Source organism: Mustela lutreola, chromosome 11 (assembly GCF_030435805.1).
Source record: "Mustela lutreola isolate mMusLut2 chromosome 11, mMusLut2.pri, whole genome shotgun sequence".
NCBI lineage: Eukaryota > Metazoa > Chordata > Mammalia > Carnivora > Mustelidae > Mustela > Mustela lutreola.
Genome location: NC_081300.1, coordinates 52,942,294 through 52,968,636, shown reverse-complemented (window position 1 = coordinate 52,968,636; position 26,343 = coordinate 52,942,294). Strand labels below are relative to the sequence as shown.

The 26,343-nt window shown below is 40.1% G+C and overlaps 1 protein-coding gene and 1 long non-coding RNA gene across 18 annotated transcripts in view; one reads left to right on the top strand and one right to left on the bottom strand.

The window, feature by feature from the left end:
* Positions 1-26,343, top strand: part of DLGAP1 (DLG associated protein 1) — an 889,418-nt gene that overhangs the window by 713,404 nt on the left and 149,671 nt on the right. For all 17 annotated transcript variants that reach the window (XM_059140358.1, XM_059140356.1, XM_059140355.1 and 14 more), the window contains one exon: positions 2,611-2,854. In XM_059140358.1, coding sequence (XP_058996341.1) covers positions 2,611-2,854 — 244 coding nt within the window. The remainder of the gene's footprint in view (positions 1-2,610; positions 2,855-26,343) is intronic.
* Positions 1-26,343, bottom strand: part of LOC131811672 (uncharacterized) — a 365,766-nt gene that overhangs the window by 312,141 nt on the left and 27,282 nt on the right. Inside the window, exon 2 of the long non-coding RNA XR_009346068.1 lies at positions 19,935-20,013. This is a non-coding gene — a long non-coding RNA (uncharacterized LOC131811672). The remainder of the gene's footprint in view (positions 1-19,934; positions 20,014-26,343) is intronic.

The following is a 26,343-nucleotide window of genomic DNA, read 5'->3' as shown; positions in this document are numbered from 1 at the left end:
TACCCTCCCCAATGTCCATAACCCCACCCCCCTTCTCCCAAAAAATCTATCTTTCTTGACCTGGGTAGTGGTTACAAGGGTGTTTGCCTGATTATAATTCATTAAGTTACACATTCTCTTTGTGTGGTTTTCTTTTTTTTTAACAGCTTTATTTTATTTTATTTTTGAAGATTTTATCTATTTATTTGACAGAGAGAGAGAGATCACAAGTAGGCAGAGAGAGAGGGGGAAACAGGCTCCCTGCTGAGCAGAGAGCCCAATGCGGGGCTCGATCCCAGGACCCTGGGATCATTTCCGTGCCAAAGGCAGAGTCTTTAACCCACTGAGCCACCCAGGTGCCCCCACTTTGTGTGGTTTTCTGTATCTGTATATAATAAAAACAAAAGGTTAAAAGAGAATGAAGGAGAATCCTGTTAAGAAAGAAGTCTAATAAAGAAGGTTAAGTGGAGGGCGCCTGGGTGGCTCAGTGGGTTAAGCCGCTGCCTTCGGCTCAGGTCATGATCTCAGGGTCCTGGGATCGAGTCCCGCATCGGGCTCTCTGCTCAGCAGGGAGCCTGCTTCCCTTCCTCTCTCTCTACCTGCCTCTCTATCTACTTGTGATTTCTCTCTGTCAAATAAATAAATAAAATCTTTAGAAATTTAAAAAAAAAAAAAGAAGGTTAAGTGGGAAAAAAAACAGAATGCAGAATTATATTTACTCTATGGTCCAATTTTTTATGAAAAGTAGGTAGGGAAGTGGGCATATATACCCTCTGAACAGTCAACCAAGTTTAATAGTTATTACCTTAACAGGGATAGATATTTTATAATTTCTTTGCAGTGTTTGACATATTAATAGGGGAAAATCTAATAAATGATATATACATTGATATATATATATGCACACATACACACATGCAAATACAGTTTTACTTTTTACTCTGAAATTATTTCAAGTTCACAAAAGCGTTTCTTGTAAAATATAAAGAAATCCTTTACATCCTTGACCCAGATTCATATTCATAATCCTTTTGGCTCATTTGCTCACTTTCTCTATTTGATAATTAGTTACAAATATCATGTCCCTTTACCTGTGAAAGCACTTCCAAATATTTCCTAAAAATCAATGCTATATATACGTACTTAATTTTTTAATATGGAGTGAATATATAAGTATTAGTCTTGAAAACATGCAGGGATTTTATGTCAAATTAGATAAAGTGTGTGAAAATGTTATTTTAAGCTGCAAAGAATCATTACCAAAAAAAGGATGTCTTGGGGCACCTGGGTGGCTCAGTGGGTTAAGCCTCTGCCTTAGGCTCAGGTCATGATCTCAGGGTCCTGGGATTGAGCCCCGCATCGGGCTCTCTGCTCAGCAGGGAGCCTGCTTCCTTGCTCTCTCTCTCTCTCTCTCTCTCTTTCTCTCTCTCTGCCTGCCTCTCTGCCTACCTGCTATCTCTGTCAAATAAATTTAAAAAAAAAAATTTTTTTTAATGGATGTCTTTTCCACTTGATATGCCTTAAGGTAATTGGTTGCTTCTATCTGAAGTTTAAAGAAATGTACCATTATCAGAGTATATCCTCCAATAACACAACAATGAAGAAACAGCCAAAAATTGCAATCATTTTCAGTATTTACTCTAAGCTTACTTGTAGTTTAATCTTAAATTCTTTTTTTTTAACTGCTAAATTCTTAGTTACTCATTAATTTAATATTAGGGAAATCAGACATGAAGTTCTAGAGGGTGGTAGAACTTTGAAGAATGCTCCCATGTTTCTATCAAATCAGCTAAATGTGAGAAATTAACAGGAGCACCTGGCCTGGGTTTTGTTTTTGTTTTTTCTTTTCTTTCTTAGAGGTGCTCAAACCCAATGCGTTATGTACAGAGGGATATAAGTAAATAAAATCCGGTTTCCTAAAACACACACATACACACACACACTCACACACACACACACACACCCCAAAGACTTCATTTGGAAGATTTTGAAACACAATTTGTGGACTCTATCAGCTTTTTATAAAGAAGAACGAAACCTTCTTTAGATAGTATGTGTAGATTCAAAATCCCCATAGTGCTTTTCAAGATTTTGACATATCTGGGTTTGGTCTATTTTTGTGCAGAATGAGAGTATCTTGCCAGAAAATATAGGGCCTGTTTCCATACTTTGTACTAAATTAAGCTGCACTGCACACTGAAATTATTTGACAAGTCAGTCAATTCTAAAAGCACTGTAATGAAAATACTAGTTTCAAAAAGTTTAGACAAAAAACTGTCGCCCTGAAACACCTGAACTCTGACCAGGGACTGAAAAAATTGTTCCCTGGGTTTGCATTTATAAATCAGAAGAATTAGCTCCTGGGCAGGCACTGGAAGACGACTTCCCGATGCCACCCTTCTTTCATTGTGAAAATAAAGCTCTTTTTCTTTAGAATTGACTGTTTGGGATTGCAGACAAGACGCAGTTCTGTTACGGACTGGAACACAGAGGGAATGAGATGCGCGGGAGTTTCGTGGAATCCGAGGGGGCTCCCTTGCGGAAGGATGGGAAGTGAAGTTCAGGGATGCTTAAAGGGGGGGTGCTTCTCCACTAGGTAGAAGCAGTCATGGTACCCTCGTCTGCCCGCAGGTGAGCGAGATGGAAGTGAACGGGCAGTTTGAGTCGGTGTGCGAATCGGTGTTCAGCGAGCTGGAGTCGCAGGCGGTGGAGGCGCTGGACCTGCCGGTGCCCGGCTGTTTCCGCATGCGGAGCCACAGCTACGTGCGGGCCATAGAGAAGGGCTGCTCCCAGGATGACGAGTGCGTGTCCCTGCGGTCCTCCTCCCCACCGCGCACCACCACCACCACCGTGAGGACCATTCAGAGCAGCACCGGTGAGTGAGCAGAGCGCCTATCCCCACCCTGGGGCTGCCATGAGCCTGGCCTCCCAGGCCCAGGCTACAGAATGTCCCAAAAGACTCCACACGGTGTCCTCCTCGCTGTTATCACACAATCGCCAGGAACATAATGCCACCCGTGCCCTACAAAGAACGGTTGTGCCTCCCTGCCTGCCTCTGTCCCCTGGCTTTGGCCACATGCACAGTCCTCTCAGCCTCCATCTCTGGCATGAACAGAGAAACTTCAACTACAGAACCAAAGAGGGGAGGGTCTTTCCCTCCCCACACGACATACTAGCAGCCAGCAAACTCATCCCATCAGCTCCTCCTGGCCACAGTCAGGCTCTTTTGGGGGTTATCCTTAGACAAGTGGGTTCCCCTAACTACTGAGTATCACACCGTGAGAATTTTTTTTTTTTTCAATTCTAAGATATCCACAAAATGACTATCCCAAAAGACCAGAAATATCACTGTTAAGAAAATAGGGAAGAAACAGATGATCCAGATAGATTAATTGAGCATCTTATGAGTTTTCCTTCATTATAACAAAGACAGATTTCATTATTTTAAAACCTTCTCTCATATGTATACAGCACCTCCTTTTCCCTCTAAAGTGCAATCAGGTTTATGCAGTTAAACTGTATTTTTATCAGATTTTAAGCAGAGAGGCACAGAAGAGCTTCACTAGTTTACATGACACTGAAACCTGCACGGGAATATAGCCATGGGTTAGATATGACAATGTGTGTGTTGGCGGGGTTTTTTTCCATATTTATAACATTTGGGTCCAAGAAGAAAATCTCCTCCATCTTAACTAGGCCTAACTGTATGATTGATTTCAGTGTAACCCCAATAAAGAGTAGTTCTACAAGAAGATCATCAAACCTCGAGTCATGGTAAATAAATCAATCAGAAGGAAAAGCCTGTGCCAGAATACCAGTGTTCAATGTTACTTCTAGGGCCTCAAATGCCAGAAATGATCCTTCTGCCTAGAACTTTTACAGCCATGAGAAGTAATAGGTCCTCAAATCGGAGTTAAAATCCTACTAACTAGAGATACGGAATTGAGGTAGCAATTTGTAAGAAACCATGAGAGGTTAAACATGAGGAGTTCACCTCTGACCAATGCAAAGAAAGGTATCAGGATCAGGGAGAAGGATGCTTCTAGAGAGCCCACAGGCTCCGCGGCTCTGCAGGGAGCTCAACCATACAGTGGATGCCCACTCTGGCTCACCAAGAAATTCCGCAAGAACACCCACAGATGAAGTTAACAAGTAAGGTTGACTTCTATAAGGAAAAACAAATTTTCAATCATCCATGGGCATATTTCTGTGTGTGTTTATGTTCATGCAGTGATTGTAATTTGAAGACCTGCCCTGTGCCTACAGCACATCACTGTGTCTCTTATTGTTCCCCATTTGCACCACGCCCACCCCGCCCTTCCCCAGTGTCTAGTCTACTGCTCGCTCTAACAGTCTTGCCACCTGCCAGCTGTTTTCCTGTGCTGAAATTGCTCGTTACGTACACAGTATGTGCATCCTTGCCTAGGAGCGTGAGGGGAAGGAAAAGGGCCAATGGCTGACTCCTTCCCCCTCAAGGAGCAATGCTGGGGATAAAGTGGCAGGAGACTCCAGAAGGCTTTTTTTCTGCTCACCTCTCAGAGGATTTGTGCTTTTGTCAGTGGAGACAATTTACTTACACCTCCCACATCCATCCTCACCCTTGGGCTGTGCTCTTCACCCCACACAACAGGATGTCTGACCTTTCTGAGACCTTTCCCAGATACTCAGAGAGGTTCCTGGAGTTCAAACAACAGGACTGCTAGAGAAAACTCAGGGTGCCTGTTAAATCTGAATTTCAGATAGTCAATAATTTTGTAGTGGGAGTGTATCTCAAAGTTGCATGGGGCATACTTATGCTAGAAAATGATTTGTCTTGTTTGGAGTATTTGCTAAATCAGACAAGCCTACCAGCGAAGGGAAGTAGAATCTGAGAGGGTGTGCTGATTATACATTGACTGGAGGGTCTTCAGCTGGGGACCTTATGAGGGAGAATACCACAAAACAGAGAGAGGCAAATGAAAATACCAGAGGTGATTACATCATTCCTTCTTGGGCTCCATGTGGTTCATCATAAGTACTGGGCTGCATCCACCTGCCGGCAGCTCTCAGGGTGGGAAGGCTCCATGCTTGGCTGTAGCTGCAGGGGCTCCGAGGCAGGGAGATGTGACCTGCTCCTCCCCCCAGGAGTGGGAAAGCATAAAATACCAGGTTTTTGCACAGGACAACTGGTGACGTCACCCTTCATCACACTAAACATTATGATTGATGATCTCTACAGTCACAGAAAAATTAACAAGTTAAGGACTAAACTATGATACTAGCTTCTAAATAAGCCCAACAGACATTTTACACATGTGACCTTAAGAATTCTAATATCACCTTGCAGTTTCTCTATGCCACAGATTTGTTCTTCTAAAAAGTCATCATTTTATGATATAATAAGGTTCTCCATTCATTCTACCCCTCCGATTACTCCTGTGTGCTCTTCTCCCTTTCACACACACACACTTCCTTTTCTCTCCCATGATCTCAGTACTATCATATTAATTTTCTTCTACTGGTTTCCTTCTTACACTGAATCAAATAGAATTTCCTGTAGAAAACACAGAAAATCTACTTTCTCATGGGACCTACTAATTTTTGAAAGGATGTGCTCATTTGGGGAAATCAGGAAACTACTTTGCTCTAATTTTAACCATTTCCCCCATGTACACAGGTCAGATCTGCACCCGTGTTCAGTAGGATGTGATGTCGATTCCTCCTTCTCCTTCTTTTCCTGTGCTCATTATTCTCGGATTCTCACCACAATTCTTTTTCCTAAACTTCCTTTTGCCTGGAAAAAGTTCTTCGGTTCTGTCAACTGCAATTATTAGCTGTAATTTTTTTCTCACAACAATGCACATGCTGAGTCTTTGATTTTTGTGTCAGTCCGTTCTAACTATTCAGATTTGCAACACAATATATTGAGTTTTTCTCTTCCAGCCTTGTCCATTCTCCATATTAACAAGATGAAATCACAAACAAAAGTCCACAAGTATCTTACCATGTGAGATCGGCATGAGGATGGGCTCAGCCCTAAGTGGCCCTAACGATCCCTGAGCGACCTGAGCAAGAATGGTGACTCGTCCCAGAAAATCAGGGCAAAGTAGGAACTGAGTTAGAGAGTGACTTACAGTTATGCTTCTTTTGCTTTAATGACCTGTTAGCTTATGTAACCATCATAGAATCTTATATTCTCTCAGCCTGTAATCTGCTCCCAGCACTCAAGATCTCCCCATCTAATATGCGACAAGCTTTTATATAAAGCCACTGTACCCAAGACTATTAAGCTAGGATTAGAGATACTGTAGGAAAATACAATTTAGCAGTAGAGCAATTAACCTTGGACTGGGAGAAAACAAGCACACTTACCTCAGTTGCCTGAATATTTTAGATAAAAGTAGAACTAGGTGCTGAAAATAAAGCCACACATCTACCTCAGGGTAGTGGATTAAACTTGCCTCGTGTGGAATATACCAACCCAACTGTTTGTGTTAAAGAAGAATTTTTTTTTTTTTTTACTTCCTACACTGAGCATCTTAGACCTATCAAAATCTTTACCACATTGTAGCTAAGACAGACAGACTTGTACTTGGTGAACAAGCAAAAACATTGTATAATAATCATCAGTGGAGACAACCAAACAGATACAGACACACATTTGGTCAGAAAGACAAAAAATAAACTGTTTGTAGTGGTTACCCAGCAAGTAGTAGGTGAAAGAATCAGTAGGGGAAGAGGGAAGTATTTTAAATAGGCATTGCTTTTTATGATTTTAAAAGCCAATGCTTGGTTAAAATAACACTCAATTATTGTATGGTTTCACTTATTTGTGGAACATAAGGAATAACACAGAGGACATTAGGAGAAGGAAAGGAAAAGTGAAGGGAGGGAAATCAGAGGGGGAGACGAACCACGAGAGACTGTGGACTCTGAGAAACAAACTGAGGATTTAGAGTGGAGGGGAGTTGGGGGATGGGTGAACCCAGTGGTGGGTATTAAGGAGGGCACAGATTGCTTGGAGCACTGGGTGTTAAACGCAAACAATGAATCATGGAACACTATATCAGAAACTAATGATGTACTGTATGGTGACTAACGTAACACAATAAAAATTTTTTTAAAATAAAATACTCTGACAGAAATAGGCAAACTATCATGATATAGAATTCTGGCTTTTTAAGAAAAGCATTTTGAAATTACATGCTTTTCAAAGCAGCTTTATGTAACAATAACATAAATTGATAGAAGAGTAAGTAGGTTCATTTGCCACACTGTGGCTCTTAAAGTTTGGTGTATGTGCTCTGCTTTTTTTTTTTTTCAAATTAGGGAAAGCCTTAAAAGTTGATGGAGTTGAACTGATTTTTTCCTTCAAGAAGCCCCCAGAGGGGCACTTGGGTGGCTCAGTCTGTTGAGCAGATGCTTTTGGCTCCGTTCGTGATCCCAGGGTCCAGGGATTGAGCCTCACATAAGGCTCCTTGCTCGGCAGAGAGTCTGCTTCTCCCTTTGCCTCTCCCCCTGCTTGTGCTTGTTCTCTCCCCCCCTATGTCAAATAAGTAAATAAAATCTGGAGGGAGGAGAGAGGGAGAAAGGGAGGGAGGGAGGGAGAGAAGGAAGGAAGGGAATTATAAACAAAAAAGTTTAAAAAAATTATTTTTTTAAAGCCTCCAGAAAGGTCAGTGAGGCCATGATAAAGCATCCCCCCAGGCCAACAGCGAGTGTCCCCCAGCCAGGGAATCAGCACAGTGTGCCCTCCTGGGTGTGGCCTGGGGCCACAGTGAAACCAATATTTATACTTTTTTGAATGAGATTATATTTTCTCTTAAATTGAGACATGCTCTTCTATAATCCTACTTCACAGTCTATCATTGCTGTCAACTCTGACCCACCCACTCAAGTTCTTGCTCAGTTTAGCAAAAGCAGGTACCCTTTGATCAGCTGAGGTCGGGGCTCAGGTTCCAAGAGTTCTTCCACCGGCTTGAGTCTTCACCCTCCATCACCCACCCCATCCAGGATACCCCGTCCGGGTACCTTCATGTACCCTACCTTCATGCCCTTTCAGTCCCATATACCCTGCTTCCCATCCACCCCCAATAACAACAAAAATCCTTAACACACAAGATCGTGAGCAAAATAACATTAAGGCAATAATTTATATTTGCAATACGCATAGTAGGGATTCAGTAATGGAGAAAGAAAGGGGAGAGGAAATGCAAAAAAAATACTTGCTTTTATTACGATATAACTGACATATTACATTGTGTATGTTTAAGATGTGCTACCTGTCGATTTGACACGTTTCTATATTGGGATGTGATTATCACCATCGCATTAGCTAACACCTCAAGTCACTTAATTATCATTTGTCTTTTGTGGTGAAAACATTTAAGATCTAGTCTTTTAGCAACTTTGAAGTATCTAATACAGTATTGTAGACTATAATCACGATGCTATGCATCAGATCTCCACAACTTATTCATCTTCTAACTGCAAATTTATGCTTTTGATGAATATCTCAATTCCCCTACCCCTTAGCCCCTGTAACCACTATTCTACATTTACCACTAGTTCAGCTTTTTCAGACTCCACATATACATGATATCATATAGTATTTGTCTTTATGTGACTTATTTGACTTAGCATAATGTCCTCAAGGTCCCATCCATGTTGTCAAAATGCCAGGATTTCTTTCTTTCTCGTGGCTGAATAATATGCTACTATAATATATAAACCACATCTTCTTCATCCATTGATGGACTTAGGTTGCTTCCATGCCATGGCTACTATTAATAACAAACAGCAGAAAAATACTTATATACCTCACAAACTGCATGCTTCATGATTGGATAATCAAGATAACTTTCCTAGGAAATAGCATCGCTATTAAAACAAGCTGAATCATAAAACATTAGCAGAAAAAACTTCTATATCATCTAGTCCAGAGGTCTGCAAACTACCATCTATGAGCCAAATCCAGCCCTCCACCTATTTTTATAAAATTTTATTGGCACAAAGCCACTCTCATTAGTTTACACATGGCCTGTGGCTGCTTTCACTCTTTAACAGTAGACCTGAGCAGTTGTTGCAGAAAGCCAAAAAGATTTACTATCTGACCCTTTACTGAAAAAGGTTACCACCCCTGCCCTGATCTAATCCCCTGTCCCCCATTTTAAGATAAGAAAACTAAGGTGAGCTTCTGTCTGGACGCAAAGTCAGAATAAAACCCCCGATCCCCCAGCCATAGACTTTTGCTTGTTTGGGTCCCAGCTCTTGAAGTTGTTTATTGCATGATTGTAAGGTTAATCTGAACTCATTTTCTTTACATGTGAAATGAAATTAGAGTGCTGCTTCTCTTGCCAGTGTTAATGACTACTTTTGGAGCATCCTTAGAGTTCAGAGAAAGCACACTTCTATTACAAGGCACTAATTCAATTAATAGGTTGTTTTTATAAAGCAGTGAGAGAAAGGTTCAGAAGTCCAAGGGGACAGACAACAGCCAGAAGTGTTTTGAACAAAGGGCCTTTCTTTTCTAGTCAAGATAAGATCAAGTAGTAAATATTCAGATATTGCCTTGTTCCTCTGCTAATGAGTTTCCCTTCCTTGAATTTCTCCAACCATCCAAATAAAACTGTAGACCAGCCACTTACCCTCATCTGAGGAGGCTTTAAAAGGAAAAAAAAAAAAAAAAAGACTTGATTTGTAGCACAACTTATGCCTTTTATGAGGTTACTTGTCCGGTTTTTATATCTGAGAAAACGGACAGTGGTAACTTTCCAAAGCGTTTTGGCTATAACCTTCCTATCTTCTGTGGGAAGATTCCAACTTGAGTTGGAATTCCTCTGTATTCTAGTAGAAATATTATGAAATCATAAGATGCAAAAGTCTTATTAGATAGAGAAAGAAATAAAGTCTGAAGAACTTGGGCTTTCATCTCCTCTATTTGTTTCACTATACATAGAAATCACCTCTCAGGGGCGCCTGGCAGGCTCAGTGGGTTAAGCAGCTGCCTTCAGCTCAGATCATGATCTGTGGGTCCTGGGATCAAGCTCTGCATGTAGAGAGGAGTCAGGAGTTGTCTTCCTCTTCTCCCTCTGCCCCTCCCCCTGCTTGTGTACTCTCTTGCGCCCTTTCTCTCTCAAATAAATAAAATCTTTGTTTAAAAAATCACCTCTCAGGAATAGAGTGGCAAACTTCAAGATCCTGTGCCCTGTAGACAGTCCTGAAGGCCACCTTTGCCCATGTGAGGGGTTGTCACATGACCAATCATGAAGGGGCTCCAAGGTTTTCTCGCCATAAGGGCAAATGTGAAGTTCGAATCAATAAGGAAGTAATAAATCAATAAGGATGATTATGAAATCATCAATAAGTATTATGTAAATTATACACTGAAATGCCTCTATCCTGGCTTTGATTTTAGATCTCTCAATCTGGCTTACTTCATTAACAATGATAACAGCTAACCTTTCAGCACTTACTATTTGATAAGCATTTTGAACCAGCTGCATAGACTCTCTTGTGTAATCTTAATGAATATTCTAAGACACATAGGTAATACATTATCATTCTCATCATACAAAAAAAAATTGAGGCTTAATGAAGTTTACACAACTTAAGGCCATACTGCTAGTAAATTACAGAGGAGACTCTGAAATTCTCTTTACTGATCATGAATGTTTAGTATAGTATATCTTGAAATAATTTCATACAAACCTGTCTGATCTAGAAGCTCTTTTTTTTTCTTTTATTTTTCCTTTTTTTAATTAACATATAATGTATTATTTGTTTTAGGGGTACAGGTCTGTGATTTGTCAGTCTTACACAATTTGCAGCACTCACCAGAGCACATACCCTCCCCAATGTCCATCACCCAGCCATCCTATCCCTACCTCCCACCCCCCAGCAGTCCTTCAGTTTGTTTCCTGAGATTAAGAGTCCCTTACGGTTTGTCTCCCTTTCTGGTTTCATCTTACTGCACTTTTCCGTCCCTTCCCCTATGATCCTCTGTCTTATTTCTCAAATTCCTCATATCAGTGAGATCATGTGATAATTGTCTTTCTCTGATCGACTTATTTCACTCAGCATAATACCCTCTAGTTCCATCCATGTCACTGCAAATGACAAGATTTTGTTTTGATGGCTGCATAGTATTCCATTATATATATATACATACACACATACATACACACACACACATACCACATATATATATTCATATATATCTTGCATCTTCTTTATTCATTCATCTGTTAAGGGACACCTGGGCTCTCTCCATAGTTTGGCTACTGTGGACATCGTTGCTCTGAACATTGGGGTGCATGTGCCCCTTCAGATCACTACATCTGTATCTTTGGGGTAAACACTCAGTAGTGCAATTACTGGGTCATAGGGTAGCTCTATTTTCAATTTTTTGAGGAACCCCCATACTGTTTTCCAGAGTAGCTGCACCAGCTGGCATTCCCACAAACAGTATAGGAGGGTTCCCCTTTTCTCCACATCCTTGCCATACCTGTCGGTTCCTGACTTGTTAATTTTAGCCATTCTGACTGGTGTGAGGTGGTATCTCACTGTGGTTTTGTTTTGTATAAGAAGCTCTCTTCTTTCATGCTTTCTTCCCACACATTTTTATTTAGCTTCTGCCATGTTTGAAACCTATGTTTTCCTTAGATTTTTCTTTAAAAAAAAAAAAAATCCCTTTAAAAAAAAGTCTTGTTCATGTACTATTGACATGGTTTTTTTACTGAACAAACAATGGGTCACAGAAATCAAAGAAAAAATTTTAAAATTCCATGAAAGAAATGAAAATGAAAATACATTCCAAAAGCTATGGGATACAGCAAAAGCAATTTTAAGAGGCAAGTTCATAGTAATTTAGGCCTACCTCAAGAAACAAGAAAAATCTCAAACGAACAATCTAGCTTTATACCTAAACAGAACTAGAAAAACAAATAAATGCAAAAATAGTAGAAGGAAGGAAATAATTTTTAAAAACTGAGTCTTTTCTAAAAAGACAATAGAAGAAAAACCACAATGAAATTAAGAGCTAGTTCTTTGAAAAGAATTTTAAAAAATCAAGAAGTCTTTAACTAGACTAAGAATAGAAGTGAGAATACTCAAATAAATAAAATCAGAAATGAAAGAAAAGTTGCAACTCACACCAAAGAAATACAAAGGATCATAAGAGACTACTGTGAACAATTATACACCAAACTGGACAATCTAAAAGAAATGGATAGGGCACCTGGGTGGCTCAGTGGGTTAAAGCCTCTGCCTTCAGCTCAGGTCATGATTCCAGGGTCCTGGGATCGAGCCCCACATCAGGCTCTCTGCTCAGCAGGGAGCCTGTCTCGCCCTCTCTCTCTGCCTGCCTCTCTGCCTACTTGTGATCTCTGTCTAATAAATAAATAAAATCTTCAAAAAAATAAAAAATAAAAGAAATGGACAATTCCTAGAAACTTACAGTCTTCTGAGACTGAATTATGAAAACAACAGAAAATGTGATAAAGCAATTACTAATAAGGATATTAAATCCATTAAAAAAAAAAAAAAAAAACTCTCAACAAATGAAAGTCCAGGACCCAACAACTTCACTGGTGAATTCTACCAAACTTTCAAAGAAGATTTAATACCTATCCTGATCAAACTCTAAAAAACTGAAGAGGAGGCACCCCTTCCAAACTCATTCTATGAGGCTAGCATTATCTTGACATGAAAACCAGATAAGGACACCACAAAAAAAGAATGTTATAGGCCACTACTCATAATGAATATAAATGCAAAAATCCTCAGCAAAATATTAGCAAACCAAATTCAGTATGATCAAATGGGTTTTATTTCAGGGATGCAAAGATCGTTCAGTATCCACAAGTCAATCATCATGTACACCACATTAACAAAATGAAGGATAAAAAATCATATCATCTCAAATACAGAAAAAGCATTTGACAAAATTCAACATTCATTTATGATTAAAGAAAAAAAAACTTTCAACAATGAGGGTAGAGAAGGAACATACCTCACATAATAAAGGCTATATATGACAAGCCTAAAGCTAACATCATATCCAATGGGTATGATGAAAAAGCTGAAACTTTTCCCTTAAGATCAGGAACAAGTCAAGGATGCCCACTCTTGCCACTTCTTTCAATATAGTAGTGGAAGTCCTAGCCCAAGCAATTAAGCAGAAGGGGGAAAGGCACCCATTTTGGAAAGAAAGAAGTAAAACTGTCACTATTTGCAGACAATATGATTTTACATATAGAGAAGTAACCCTAAGGGAGCCTGGGTGGCTCAGTCAGTTAAGCATCTGCCTTCAACTCAGGTCATGATCCCAGAGTCCTGGGATGGAGCTCCACATCAGGCTCTCTGCTGAGCAGGGAGCCCGCTTCTCCCTTTCTCTCTGCCTGCCCCACCCCTACTTGTGCGCTTTTGTGTTCCCTCTCTCTTTCTCTCCCTCTGTGAAATAAATAAATAAGATCTTTAAAAAAAAAAAATCCTAAAATAGTCCTAAAGACTCCACCAAAAAATGAAAAATGGATTCAGTTAGTTGGAGAATATAAAAATCAATATACAAAAATAGGTTGCACTTGTGTACACTAACAAACTATTACTAACAATTGTAATTTTTATAATTATATCAAAAAGAATAAAATGCCTAGGAATAAAGTTAACCAAGATGAAAGCCCTGGACTCTGAAAACTATAAGACACTGATGAAAGCAACTCAAGAAGATACAAATAACAGGAGATATTCCAGGCTAATGGATTGCAAGAATTAATATTGTTAAAGTGTCCCTATTACCCAAAGCAATCTATAGATTTAGTGCAATCCATATGGAATTTCCAACGGCATTTTTCACAGAAACAGAACAATCCTAAAATTTGTATGGAACAACAAGAGATCCCAAATAGCCAAAGTAATCTTAAGAAAGAAGAACAAAGCTGGAGGCGTCATGCTACCCGATTTCAAACTATACTACAAAGCTATGGTAATTAAAACAGTATGGTATCAGCGTTGGAACAGAATAGAGAGCCCAGAAATAAATCCATGTATATGTAGACAGTTAATGTATTATATTCATATAGTTTAACAAAAGAGGCAAGAACATACAGTGGGGAAAGGACAGACACTAATAATGGTGCTGGGAAAATTGAACAGCCACATGTAAAAGAATGAAACTATACTACTATCTTATACCATATGCAAATATTAATTCAAAATGTATTAAAGACTCAAATGCAAGATGAGAAATCATGAAACACCTAGAAGATAAGCTCTCTGACCTCAGTTGTAGTAATATCTTTCAGGATCGGATTCTAGAAACAGTAACAAAAGCAAAAATGAACAAATGGGACTATCAAGTTTAAAAAATGTTTCTGTACAACTAAGGAAACCATCAACAAAATAAAAAGGCAACCTACTGAATGGGAGAAAATATTTGCAAATCACATATCTAAATAAATGGTTAATTTCCAAAATATGTTTTAAAAACTCATCTAATTCAGTAACAAGGGGAAAAATCCAGTTTAAAAATGAGCAAATAATCTGAATAGACTGTTTCCTAAAGAAGACATAAAGACAGCCAACAGGTATATGAAAAGATGTTCACCATCACTAATTTTCAGGGAAATTCAAATCAAAACCACAATGAGCTATCACCTCACACCTATCAGAATGGCTATTATTAATAAGACAACAAGTGTTGGCAGGATGTGGAGGAAAGGAACCATTGTGTACTGTTGGTAGGAAAGTAAGTTGATGCAACTACCTTGAAAAAGAGTAGAGAGGTTCCCCCTAAGTTAAAAATAAAACTACTATACCATTCAACAATTCTACTTCTAAGTATTTATCTAAAGAAAACAAAAATAGTAATTTGAAAAGATATATGCACCTCTGAGTTCATTGCAGCATTATTTATAATGAACCACATATGTGCACACAGACAATGGAACACTTCTCAGCTATAAAAAAATGAATTAAAGTTTGCCATTTGCAACAACATGAATGGACCTTGAGAGTATTACACTAAGTGAAATAAGCCAGAAAGAAAAAGACAAATATGATTTCACCTGTAACTGAAATTAAAAAAAAAAAAATAGCAAAACAAAACTGTTGGATACAGAGAACAGATTGGTGGTTGCCGGGGGCAGGAAGACTGGTGCGTCAATGAATGGGTGAAAGAGAGTAACATGTACAAGCTCCCAGTTGTAAGTCAGGAGGTAATATACAGCATAGGGACTATAATCAATAACACTGTGTCGCAAATTCGAAAAGTTACTGAGAAAGTAAATCTTGAAAGTTCTCATCACAAGACAAAAAAAAAAAAAAGGGCGCCTGGGTGGCTCAGTGGATTAAGCCACTGCCTTCGGCTCAGGTCATGATCTCAGGGTCCTGGGATCGAGTCCCGCATCGGGCTCTCTGCTCAGCAGGGAGCCTGCTTCCTCCTCTCTCTCTGCCTGCCTCTCTGCCTACTTGCGATCTCTCTCTGTCAAATAAATAAATAAAATCTTAAAAAAAAAAGAAAAGATGTAAAGGAAGTAGCAATTAAAATGGATAATGTCCAACTCTTGATTTCAGTTCAGGACATGATCTCAGAGGGTTGGGAGATGGAGCTCCATGTCGGGATGGGTGTGAAGCCTGCTTAAGATTCGTCTTCTTTCTACCCTCTGTCCCTCTCCTCTTCCCTCTCTAAAAATGAATGAATGAATGAATGAATGAATGAATGAATGAAATGGATAGAGAAAAAGCCTAAGAAAAATCTTCTGGGTTAAAAATCCCATATTATGCTTTGTCATTTTTACATTATGACAGATTTAGAAGATCAAATATTCAATCTCTTGATCTAATTCTAGTGTTGTCAGACAGCACTGAATAGAAGAAAGAACTTTTGCCAACTTGTGTAAACTGCTCTACGAACTGAGTAGGTGGTAAATTCTGTGCTGAAGCTGATAAAATGAGAAGAGATAGTATTTTTTCTGCTTAGCCTAACAGTTATATGTCAATTTTATCTCAGTAAAGCTGGACAGAAGTACTACAACAATGTAATCCTGATCCAACTGGTCTTTTGAATGAATTGTCATTATTGGTAACTCAGTTACAAAAGGCAGTCAGAAAACACAATTTAGAAAATTGGATTCCTCTAAAATGAGTATTTATGAAATGGGAAATTTCTCAAAAATACTAATGACACAACAATGTAGAACGTAACAATGCACTTCTTTATCTTTAGTTATAAAACAGTGCCCATGGAGGTATATTAATGAAATTGCCATTTTTAAAAGCCTTTATAATAGTCCAGAGTTTTCTGATCCAATTCATATTAAACTTTAACAAATATAGCAACATAGTAGCCATTGAAAACCTTATTGTAATTAATGCTGACAGCCGGATGACTTACACATTTTGGTGGCATTATTTAGCTCCAGGTGGTAAATCTAAGAGCAGAGGGGGGTTTTTTTGTTGTTGTTTGTTTGTTTGTTTGTTTGACAGAGAAAGAGAGATCACAAGTAGGCAGAGAGGCAGACAAAGAGAGAAGAAAAGAAACAGGCTCCCTGCTCAGCAGAGTGCCTGAGGCAGGGCTCCATCCCAGGACCCTGAGAACATGACCTGGGCAGAAGGCAGAGGCTTAACCCACTGAGCCACTCGGGTGCCCCCAGGAGCAGAGGTTTATGTTTCTCTATTACTCTTGCTACTGCAATTCAGTCAAGCTTTCAGTACAACTTGTATATGCTACCAAGTGTCTTTATTTAGAAACAGATCAAAATGAATAGTACCATGACTTTACTGTATTGGCAAATAAGAAACAATCTTATATACATTGTAATGATGAGCCAATGATTTTGTACCTATTAGCATTCTGAAAGCTCTCTTTGCCATCTGCTGGTGTCTTACGACAAATTCTACCAACACGTAAGTAACCGGTAGAAAAAAAAAATGCAAAAAAGAAAAATTATCAGTGTTTGAGAATTCTAATAACCTTTCATTTAACTTAAAGAAGAAACTAACTCGTCTAAATTATCTCAAAGAGTGTGTTATGGTCTTATGGTTTCAGGGGATACATAATTACTAAAATTAACTTTGCTTAGCCAATTTCATACATTACATACACTGACAAGAGCTGTGACCAACACAGAAATTCATTAATTTCTGGATAGGACTGTCATCCTGTCTCTTAAAGGCCAACGTTGAATTTCTTTTCTAGGTGATATTCTTATTCTGTCACATATTATTCCCACAATTTTTAAAATTTAAGGAAAATTGATGCGTCATCTGCTACTTTGCTTCTGAAAAACTTCTCTCTTCTGAAATGTTGATTATGGCCAAATAATCATAATGAGACAGTTCGCATCATTTTCAAAGAACTTCTTTCTATCAGCATTTTTAACTTTTCGTAGATTTACAAGAAATTACAAAAGTAGTACAAAGAAGTATTTTATATACTCCTCACTCAGTTTCTCCCCAACAGTTACATCTTATATAACTATAATACTAGATCAAAACCAGGAAACTGCCCATGGTGCAATACATGGATAGTTCATATTTTATTCACCGGTAGATTCATGCCATCACTGTAAAAGACACAGAACTATTCCACAACCACCAAGATCTACAGTTGTTTACGTTTTATCAGTTTAAGGAATAAAAACTTTACTCCCTTCTGGTACCTTTGCCCTCTCCCATTTATAATATAATCATCTTAAATAGTTTACCCACAGACATTGTGAGTCATATCCCACAATGTTATACTTTGTGCTTCAAATGTCAAACATAATTTAGGAAATTTCAGAGGAGAGGGAAAGTCAATTGTAGTTACCCTATTATTTTGTCAAACTGCCCAATTTGAGAAATTGTCAGCCATTATTTATGACTGTTTTTTTCACCCCCGCCTCCCTTCTCCCATTTTTCTGGGACTGCAGGACACAGTAGCCATGACTCCAATGAGTGATCTGAGCAGGGTGGTTTCCTTAGAAGAGGATGTGGGTAGGCAGGTATGGTTACACAAAAACAATTGTGTGTGTGTGTTGCCCCACCTAATGTGACCCAACTTTCACAAACAGGAGACAACCCAAAGTTACATTTAGCTACTACATCCTGTATATAGTGCCTCTTATCAGTATCAGAGTCCATTATCTTCTTTCCTAATCCTGTCCAAGTATTATTTCTCACCACTCAGCAATTTACAGGCTAAATTTTATACTCCTTTAAAATACCTGAGTACTCAAAACAAAAACTCAACAATCTTGATTTAGAAAAGGAAAAAAACAAAGAATCCTCAAGGACATCCGTACCCATTGTCCTTCAAATAATCTAGGATGACTTCATTGGCAGATCAAGTCACAGATGACCTTTAATATAGTACAACTTGTCTTAAATAATGCTAATACCAGACATTCTGTTTTTAGAGCTTATGGAATTGCCTTGTGTTTGTCAGATGGCTGCCATATCAAGTTTTACTGATGACGCATTTATCATATTCCATTAAATAAAAAGAATGTTGATAAATCCAGGTAAAATTTACACAAAATAACTTTCTTTTAAAAAAAAATTACTTTTAGAGAGAAAGAGAGAACAAGCAGGAAGAAAGGCAGAGGAAAGGGAGAGAATCTCAAGCAGACTCCCTCCTAAGTGTGTTGCCCAAAGCAGACTCGATCTCAACCACTGAGATCATGAACTAAGCCAAAACCAAGGTCATGACTGAGCCACCCAGGCGCCCCAAAAAGTAACCTTCTTTTCACTTAAGAATTAGTTACTTGAAATACAACTATCAGAAAAAGAAACTCAAAGCCCTTAATATTTCTTAAATTGCTTACATCAAAATGAATGAAAGCTCTTGACTTCAGCCAAGTAGCTATCTTGAAGTCTCTACTACTCTTATACAAGATCTGTGAGTACCTTAAGTGACGCAAACAATGGGTTAAAGAGAGTTTAAATGCCACTTAATTTATAGCTTTGCAATGTTTTGGCCATTCGCCATTGAAACACAAACCTCCAGTTCTCACACAGGAAGAACTGTGTCGTGAATATTTGTTGATAAATGATTGATAGATGAGAATGCTGGATTGCCTCGGGAAATTTTCTGCCTCAATTAATGCTTAAATTTCTGGGATGATTCTAACACCTCCACAGAAGCAGAAAGTTCTTTTCTTTTTTCTCATCCACCTGAAAATAAACCACTTCATTTTACAGAGAGTGGGACAGTCACATGTCTCCCCGATACCATTTTGAGAAATGAAGTTTCAATAATTTCTTATTTGAGGAAAGGCAGTAAGAATCAAGGATGGTGATAAACATTAACTTCTACAAGTAAAGGCCTCCACTTTATTCTCTGACTGTTCATCCCACCTTGTGTTCTTTCTCCCCGCACCTTCCAGCCAAAGTCGCACAGAGGTTACATCCCTACCTTTCCCTTCTCGTGTCTGTAAATGAGGAAATCATGCTAATTGTCTTGACGTGGTCTCAGGGCTCTGTTTAATCTGTGAATATCTGAGTAAGAGGACTTTAAGGACTGCTTATCACATTTCTGCCATGACTATTATAACACGAGAAAACTTAGGATATATATCAAAATTTGGTGGTCTTTGGGGCTTGTTTTGCTTTGTTTTGTTGGGGGGGGGGGGTTGCTTTCTCCTAAAATGCATCATAAAAAAAAAAAAATCCATCATATTCTTCATCTCCAGAATCACTAGAGTATTATGAAAGGCCAGAAAAAATACTGACAAGTTCTTAAGCTGCTGGAAACCAGGATCCCTTCCTATTTTGAATCTCCATTTAAGACCCAAAACAGCAGAACTCCTTTCCTTGAACCCATCCAACTGTGTGTTGACATGTCTACAAACATTTCAAATGTTCTTTTCTTTTTCTTTTTTTACTTCTAATTCCCTTCCATGAAACTGTTCCTCAGAAATAACCTGAGGCAGAAAAGCTTACAAACAAAGATGGGGCCCGTAGCGTTAATTAGGATGGTGAAGGAGTTCACCTACCTTTGTGGGTGCTGAGTGTCTGTGGGTAGAGGGAAGGTCAAATGGCGGAGCCTCCACTTCAATGGAATTCTTGAGCCAACTGTAAAAATTGTATTTAGAAAGAGTTTAAAATAATACAGAGGGAGAGAACTTCTGATACTATATTAAGCTAAAAAAATCTATGGCACCTTGAAGCCCTCTTCAAAATTGTATATGTGTATATGTACACCCAAACATATACACATTATCTAGAACTATGTCAAGAAATTGTTCCCGGGGGCGCCTGGGTGGCTCAGTGGGTTAAGCCGCTGCCTTCGGCTCAGGTCATGATCTCAGGGTCCTGGGATCGAGTCCCGCATCGGGCTCTCTGCTCAGCAGGGAGCCTGCTTCCCTCTCTCTCTCTGCCTGCCTCTCCATCTACTTGTGATTTCTCTCTGTCAAATAAATAAATAAATAAAATCTTAAAAAAAAAAAAAAAAAAAAAAAAAAAAAAAAAAAAAGAAATTGTTCCCGGGTCGGGGGGTGGGGCGGTGCACGGAACTGAAGGGAAATTTAGCAGAACGTTACATGGTAGTTCTCATTGGCACTGAAACCAAGATCTGGTTTTGGTTTTTCTTTGTGCCCTTTTTTCCCAAACATTCTGTAGTGAACTTGTTTTATTGTAATAAAAGAAACGTTATTTAAAAAAAACACAAAAACAAAAACAAAAAAAAAAACAACTAACATTTCATGGTGAGGGTCCTAATTGGAAACAATAATATATCTAACAACAGCAGATCTCACTGATTTCCCCCTCTGCCTTTTTGTTTTCGTGATTAAATGAAGTCTCTTGGGTTCTGTAGTTAGGTCGAATAACTAAAGATGATCTCCGAAAAGATGCTGCTTTGTGATTGTTGTTATTTATCAAAGCATGTAATATCTCCTAGAAAGGAATTCGAAAACAATAAAGTTTTTTTTTTTTAATCTGAAAAAAGCTTTAAAAGAAGATCTTCGTTTTTGCTGACTCTCTTGTGGTAGCAGGTGAGGTTTCTGTAGATTTTGCAGGCTTTTCTTTTCTCCTTTCAGATGTCAGAAGCAGTTAATTTGCTAACGACAGTTGCAGGTGGTGTTCAAGGAGAAGGGAGCAGAGGACAAAGGAATAAAGCTACCTAAAACCAGCTTATGGCATCTTTAAAAACATAAATCCATGCCTTTGGAGCTCTTACTCTGACAGAGCTCACCTCTCAGAGGCACACTTTCAGCTTTTACTTGTGTTCCAGCCAGAAAAGCTCCCCAAGCAATTACAGAGACAGAAAAGATTTGTGCTGCAGCCACAATCTAATATGATAGTGTAGGCAGCCCACCTGTATTGTTAGGAGGGGAAGAACCCTGTGGAAGGTAGACAAAGCGAAGTGCTGAATGGGACTGCAGAGTCATGGAAAATATTCATCATCGTTCATGGAGAAAGAAAGTGATGTTGACAAACTTGGACTAAAAAAGTCTGAGGAGCTCTCGCTTCACGAGAAGAGCCAAAACAACAAAACAAAGATAGTGCCTTTTGGGGATTCTTGCAAACTTTTTGCACAGCCCTCTGGTGGAAATGAAGGTTGACCACCTTAACCGGCTGCATCTGCCTTTCCTGCCTTTTCTGTGTTTCCCCTTTCCTTTCCCTTCTTTTCCAGAGAGAACTCGAAGGCACCTAATCATTTCTCACCTATTCTCACAAGAGCTCTAGGGGAAGCATTAGGAAGGGCACAGAGGCAAGCTAACGGATTCTTTCTTGCTCATGTATGTTCTTCTGAAACCAGACAGCACACAGCATGAATGAGAGCCCAGAAACAAGTGACTGGGCTCCTTCATTCATACGGTCACACTGCATGGACCAGAATACTGTAGCTGGCGTTTTCCAGCCATGGTCTTGGAGGACACATACTTCAGGAGCATTATGAAGCCTTCATCTAAGGAATGAAAGAAAACATCCATCTGCTTTGTTGTCTGCTCCATTTTAAAACCCACACACATTGGACTCTTGATTTCAGCTCAGGTCATGATCTCAGGATCCTGCATCAGGCTCTGAGCTCAGCGGGGAGTCAGCTTCCCTCTCTCTCTTTCTCTCTCTTTCTGTCCCTCCCTTCCCCCACCCACTCTCTAAAATAAATAAATCTCTTAAAAATAAAATAAAACCCACCTCCATTAGTTAATACCTTTATACCTGTTTGTAGAGCTGTGGCATTCCAACTGAGTATGTGTAACAGGAGGATGTCGACCAAGAGATGCTAAGCAAACCAAAGCTTATTTCCTCCCTTGTGCATCAGGGGTTTGCCATTAACCGTAATGGTAATTATACGAGGTAATTCAGAGCCTGCCTTCCAGGGTTGTATCTCCATCCAATCATACACAACCTCTGATTCTGTTTGGAAAACAATGGACTGTTTGAACCTGCGCGAGTAGTTTGTAATGATCTTTCCAAAGAGAACTCCTTTGGTTTTTAATTCCACAATGGGGAGGCCTTTAACTATCTTAGAAAATCATGCATGGCTTTGTTTTGCTTCCAAAAAAGACTTAACAGGATTATATTACTAAATAGGACACCCACACTTCTCTCCCCTCAAATTGGTTCTGAATCAAAATGGGGTTTTTTAAGGGGATTAAGAAACTTGTGCTTCTCAGATAAAGTTCTCCCTTAATTAAGGAGCTATTTCTGATGTTAACACACCTCCAGAAGCATTTGGGTGTTTCAGAATAGGGCATAATCTTGATAGTGTCCCCACTTGCTCGCTTGTGTTTTCCTATATAACTTGAAATGGTAAGTCCTCCTCAAAACCTTTTATTTTTGGATTTCCCCATATGTTAGCTTCTCTCTTTGCACACAAGCTAACGAAGAGGCCCAAGCAAATAGGTGAAGCATTAATGAAATGGGCAGATGGATCAATGCTACTTCCTGGCACTTCTTCTGAAGGGGCCAGAAGCAAATATGGGTCCTCTGAACTGCACGTCCATCCAACCTTGGGTGTCCACTGAACGCCCAAGGCTGCTGGGTTCTTCTGCGTGCTCTATTTCACAACCAGAGTGGTTTGGTATCACTCCCATGTCACACTGCCTATCTGGGAAAGGACCCCCAAATACTTATGAAGGTTATGATGAAAACAAACTCTGAGTTTTGAGAATAGAACTCTAAGTGAACGCATAATTCATCAATTCGCTCACTCTCCCTCCACCAAGCATGCTTCTATCCCCTACCACATGCCTTCAGCTCATCCTAAAAGGCAATTAGCACATACTCCTATTTCTAATTGCTAACAAGCTACTGAGAAGTTTACTCATCTTCCCTTTTCAACCAAAGCCTCCTCCAACTTGATATCTTTCCAATTACTGCATAAACCTCAATTATCTAAGTTATGCGTCCACAGACTTCCAACCTCATTCATCTTGGATTTACCCTGTCCTCATTCTTATCATTCCTTGCTCCTGATCTTTTCGCTTGCCTGGTTGGTATCAGCTTTTGTAAGTTTAGGTACCTAGTAAATGATCTGGAAAAGGTGATGGGGAGTTCAATCAGTTGCAGCTGTGCAAACTCAAGCTCAGCTGATAAAGCCTCGTACGGGTAGGGAAAGAAGCAGGCAGCAGAGAAATGGGAGCATCGCCTTGATTCAAAATTAACCCTGATTGTACTTGGTGGCAGTTTGGGTTCTGCCCCATATAGAGTTCTTCCAATGGCCGATGTCCAATTTTGCAAGAAATCCTGTTGTATGAGTGTTAATTAAAGATCATTAACAGTCTGAAATGCTAATAATGGATTTTTTGCAAGTATTCACTATATCCTCGCCCTGCTCTGTCAACCCACCCCACACCCATCCATCTGAGCACATCTAAAGGATAACTCCACAAGGAAAAGATTATCAATAGGACTACTTCATGATCTTACAAATTTGGCTTTTAAACTAGTGGACTGATTGAGAGATAATTAGTTCGTTTAGACAGAATTGCTTCTATCTTGGTGTGTCTGCTTCAGCTTATTGTTCTGCAAGCTGCCAACAGTGGTAACATAAGCACTTGAACTCAAACTTGTTATCATCACCTCCTTCGCCTTCCCATTGTCTCTGCTGGAAACCCCTATGATTTCAACTACAGTGGATAAAGGAGTGATTAGAGGGGCAGTTTTGTGACGTGAGGAGCCCTTGCCAGTAGTCAGCTGGGCCACTCACTCACCTGCCCCGTGACACCCAGTTTGGTTCCCTTTAACAGACCTGCTTAAAACCAGAGCCTGTTCATTACTTGGAGAAAGTAATCAGCTCTTAATAACAGAACCAAATAGAGTGGTCAGATGTTAGTTATGCTTGAACAAAAAATAAATAGCGTGGTCAAATGTTTCTCTAAGAAGAGCCCTGGGGAGGTGACTAGGTACAGGGGAGAACCAGGAGCCCCATCTAACACTTCCCAGGGGGAAGCCTGGGTCTGTCGGGAGACTGAGGCCCTACCCCAGGCGAATCAGAGACCAGTGCATGAGCCCCACACCCTACACTTTGGGGTCCACAAAGTCCAGCCTCCTGGAGACTACAAGAGGCTGCGAATCCGACCCCTGCTGCAGTCCACGCTGTCACCCACCCTGCCCCCGCAGAACAGTCAAGAGATGAAGGTGGGGGGGGGGGGTCTCCAGAGGGGCTGGGGGCGGGGGCAATAATCACAGTGAGAGTCCCCATTTAGTAAACATTCCTTCTGGGTTTGCAAGCTCAGCCTTGAGGACAGCAGAATGAAAACCAAAACTTCTAGCCAGAAACCCACAGCTCTGCCCACGTCCCCCCACACACACACCCAGGCCCAGTGTGAACTTACCAAAAGGCCTCCAACCATCCCCACAGACTATCCCCAGACTACATAACCGCAGTGAGATAATTTATGTCTTATTCCTGACCACACTCAACACGGCTGCTCATCTGTGGAGACGACTTGAACCACTCCTCAGGGGCCTGGTTCATCAGAGTCTCACCTGAGTAGCTATTTCTCTTTTCTGTTTCCCTTTACATTTTTGTTCCAATAGATGAATTGGGCATAAACATTTCAAGAACAGGCCAATTCACCCAGTTACTTTTTAACTTGATTTTCATAATTCATAGAGATATGATCTGACTCACTTTTATAATCAAAAAAAGTGGGGGGGCACCTGGGTGGCTCAGTGGGTTAAAGCCTCTGCCTCCCGCTCAGGTCATGATCCCAGGGTCCTGGGATGGAGCCCCGCATCAGGGTCTCTGCTCAGCAGGGAGCCTGCTTCCTCCTTTCTCTCTGCCTGCCTCTCTGCCTACTTGTGATCTCTGCCTGTCAAGTAAATAAATAAAATCTTAAAAAAAAAAAAAAAAATCACCGGAATCATTGTGTGAAGCAAGAGGCTGTAGTAGCGTTTATCATCCTAGTCATGTGGCTTTTACCGTATTTTAGTGCCTTAAACAACTCCGGGTAGGCTTTTGTACTTACTTTTGTATTGCCTTCTTACACCCCAGGGGCCGAGATCACCAGATATACAGCACAGGCCTTGCGGGGTGTGGCCCCTCCCACGTCTCAGATTTCTGCGTTCTTCCGGAACTCTCCAGGGACTTCTTGTTACCACTTTCTCAGCCTTACTCCATCAAAGCTACCCCGGCCCTGCCCTCAGGACTCAGCTCTAGGTCACATGATTGGGCCTAATCTGGGTAGGAAGACGGCCCTGGATTCCCGCACCGCTTGCTTCTGATGTCTGTATTAACAAAGCATGGCAGGCAGTGGGAAGGAGAAAAAAAAATCGAGTAGCGTCGAATTCTTCAGTTCAGCAAACACTGAACACCTCTAGGCCAAACCCAAGTTTGGGGCTAGGAACACCAACAGGATAAGAAATCATCTCTGCTCTGAGGAGCTCACAGCCTAGCATGGAACACAACACTTTCAGTTTTTACAGTGTTTGCTCGATTCTCAATTTTTTTTTAAACTCTTATTTTTAATTTTTTTATGTTACTTATTTATTTGACAAAGAGAGATCACAAGTGGGCAGAGAGGCAGGCAGAGATAGAGGGGAAAGCAGGCTCCCTGCTGAACAGAAAGCCCGATGCTGTGGGGCTCGATCCCAGGACCCTGAGACCATGCCCTGAGCCAAAGGCAGAGGCTTAAACCACTAGCCACCCCCGTGCCCCATACCGCAATTTTCTAATTTTATTTGGGTTGAGACTTGGATTTGAGTTGACTTATATGTCGTTTTCCTGTATAGCAATTACCATCATTTGTAAATGTGTATTTCAGTGGGCCCCTTGAGGTGAGATGCTTTGTCTGCATTCCCATTATTTTATACCCCGTGGCTAACATATAATAAGGGCTTAAAAGATATCTGTTGAGCAATTAACTAAAGCAGATGGACTTTGTAAGTTTCCTGTATCCCATTCTCTTCAGTAAGTAGATTCAAACAGAACCACCTCCAAGACAGGGATCT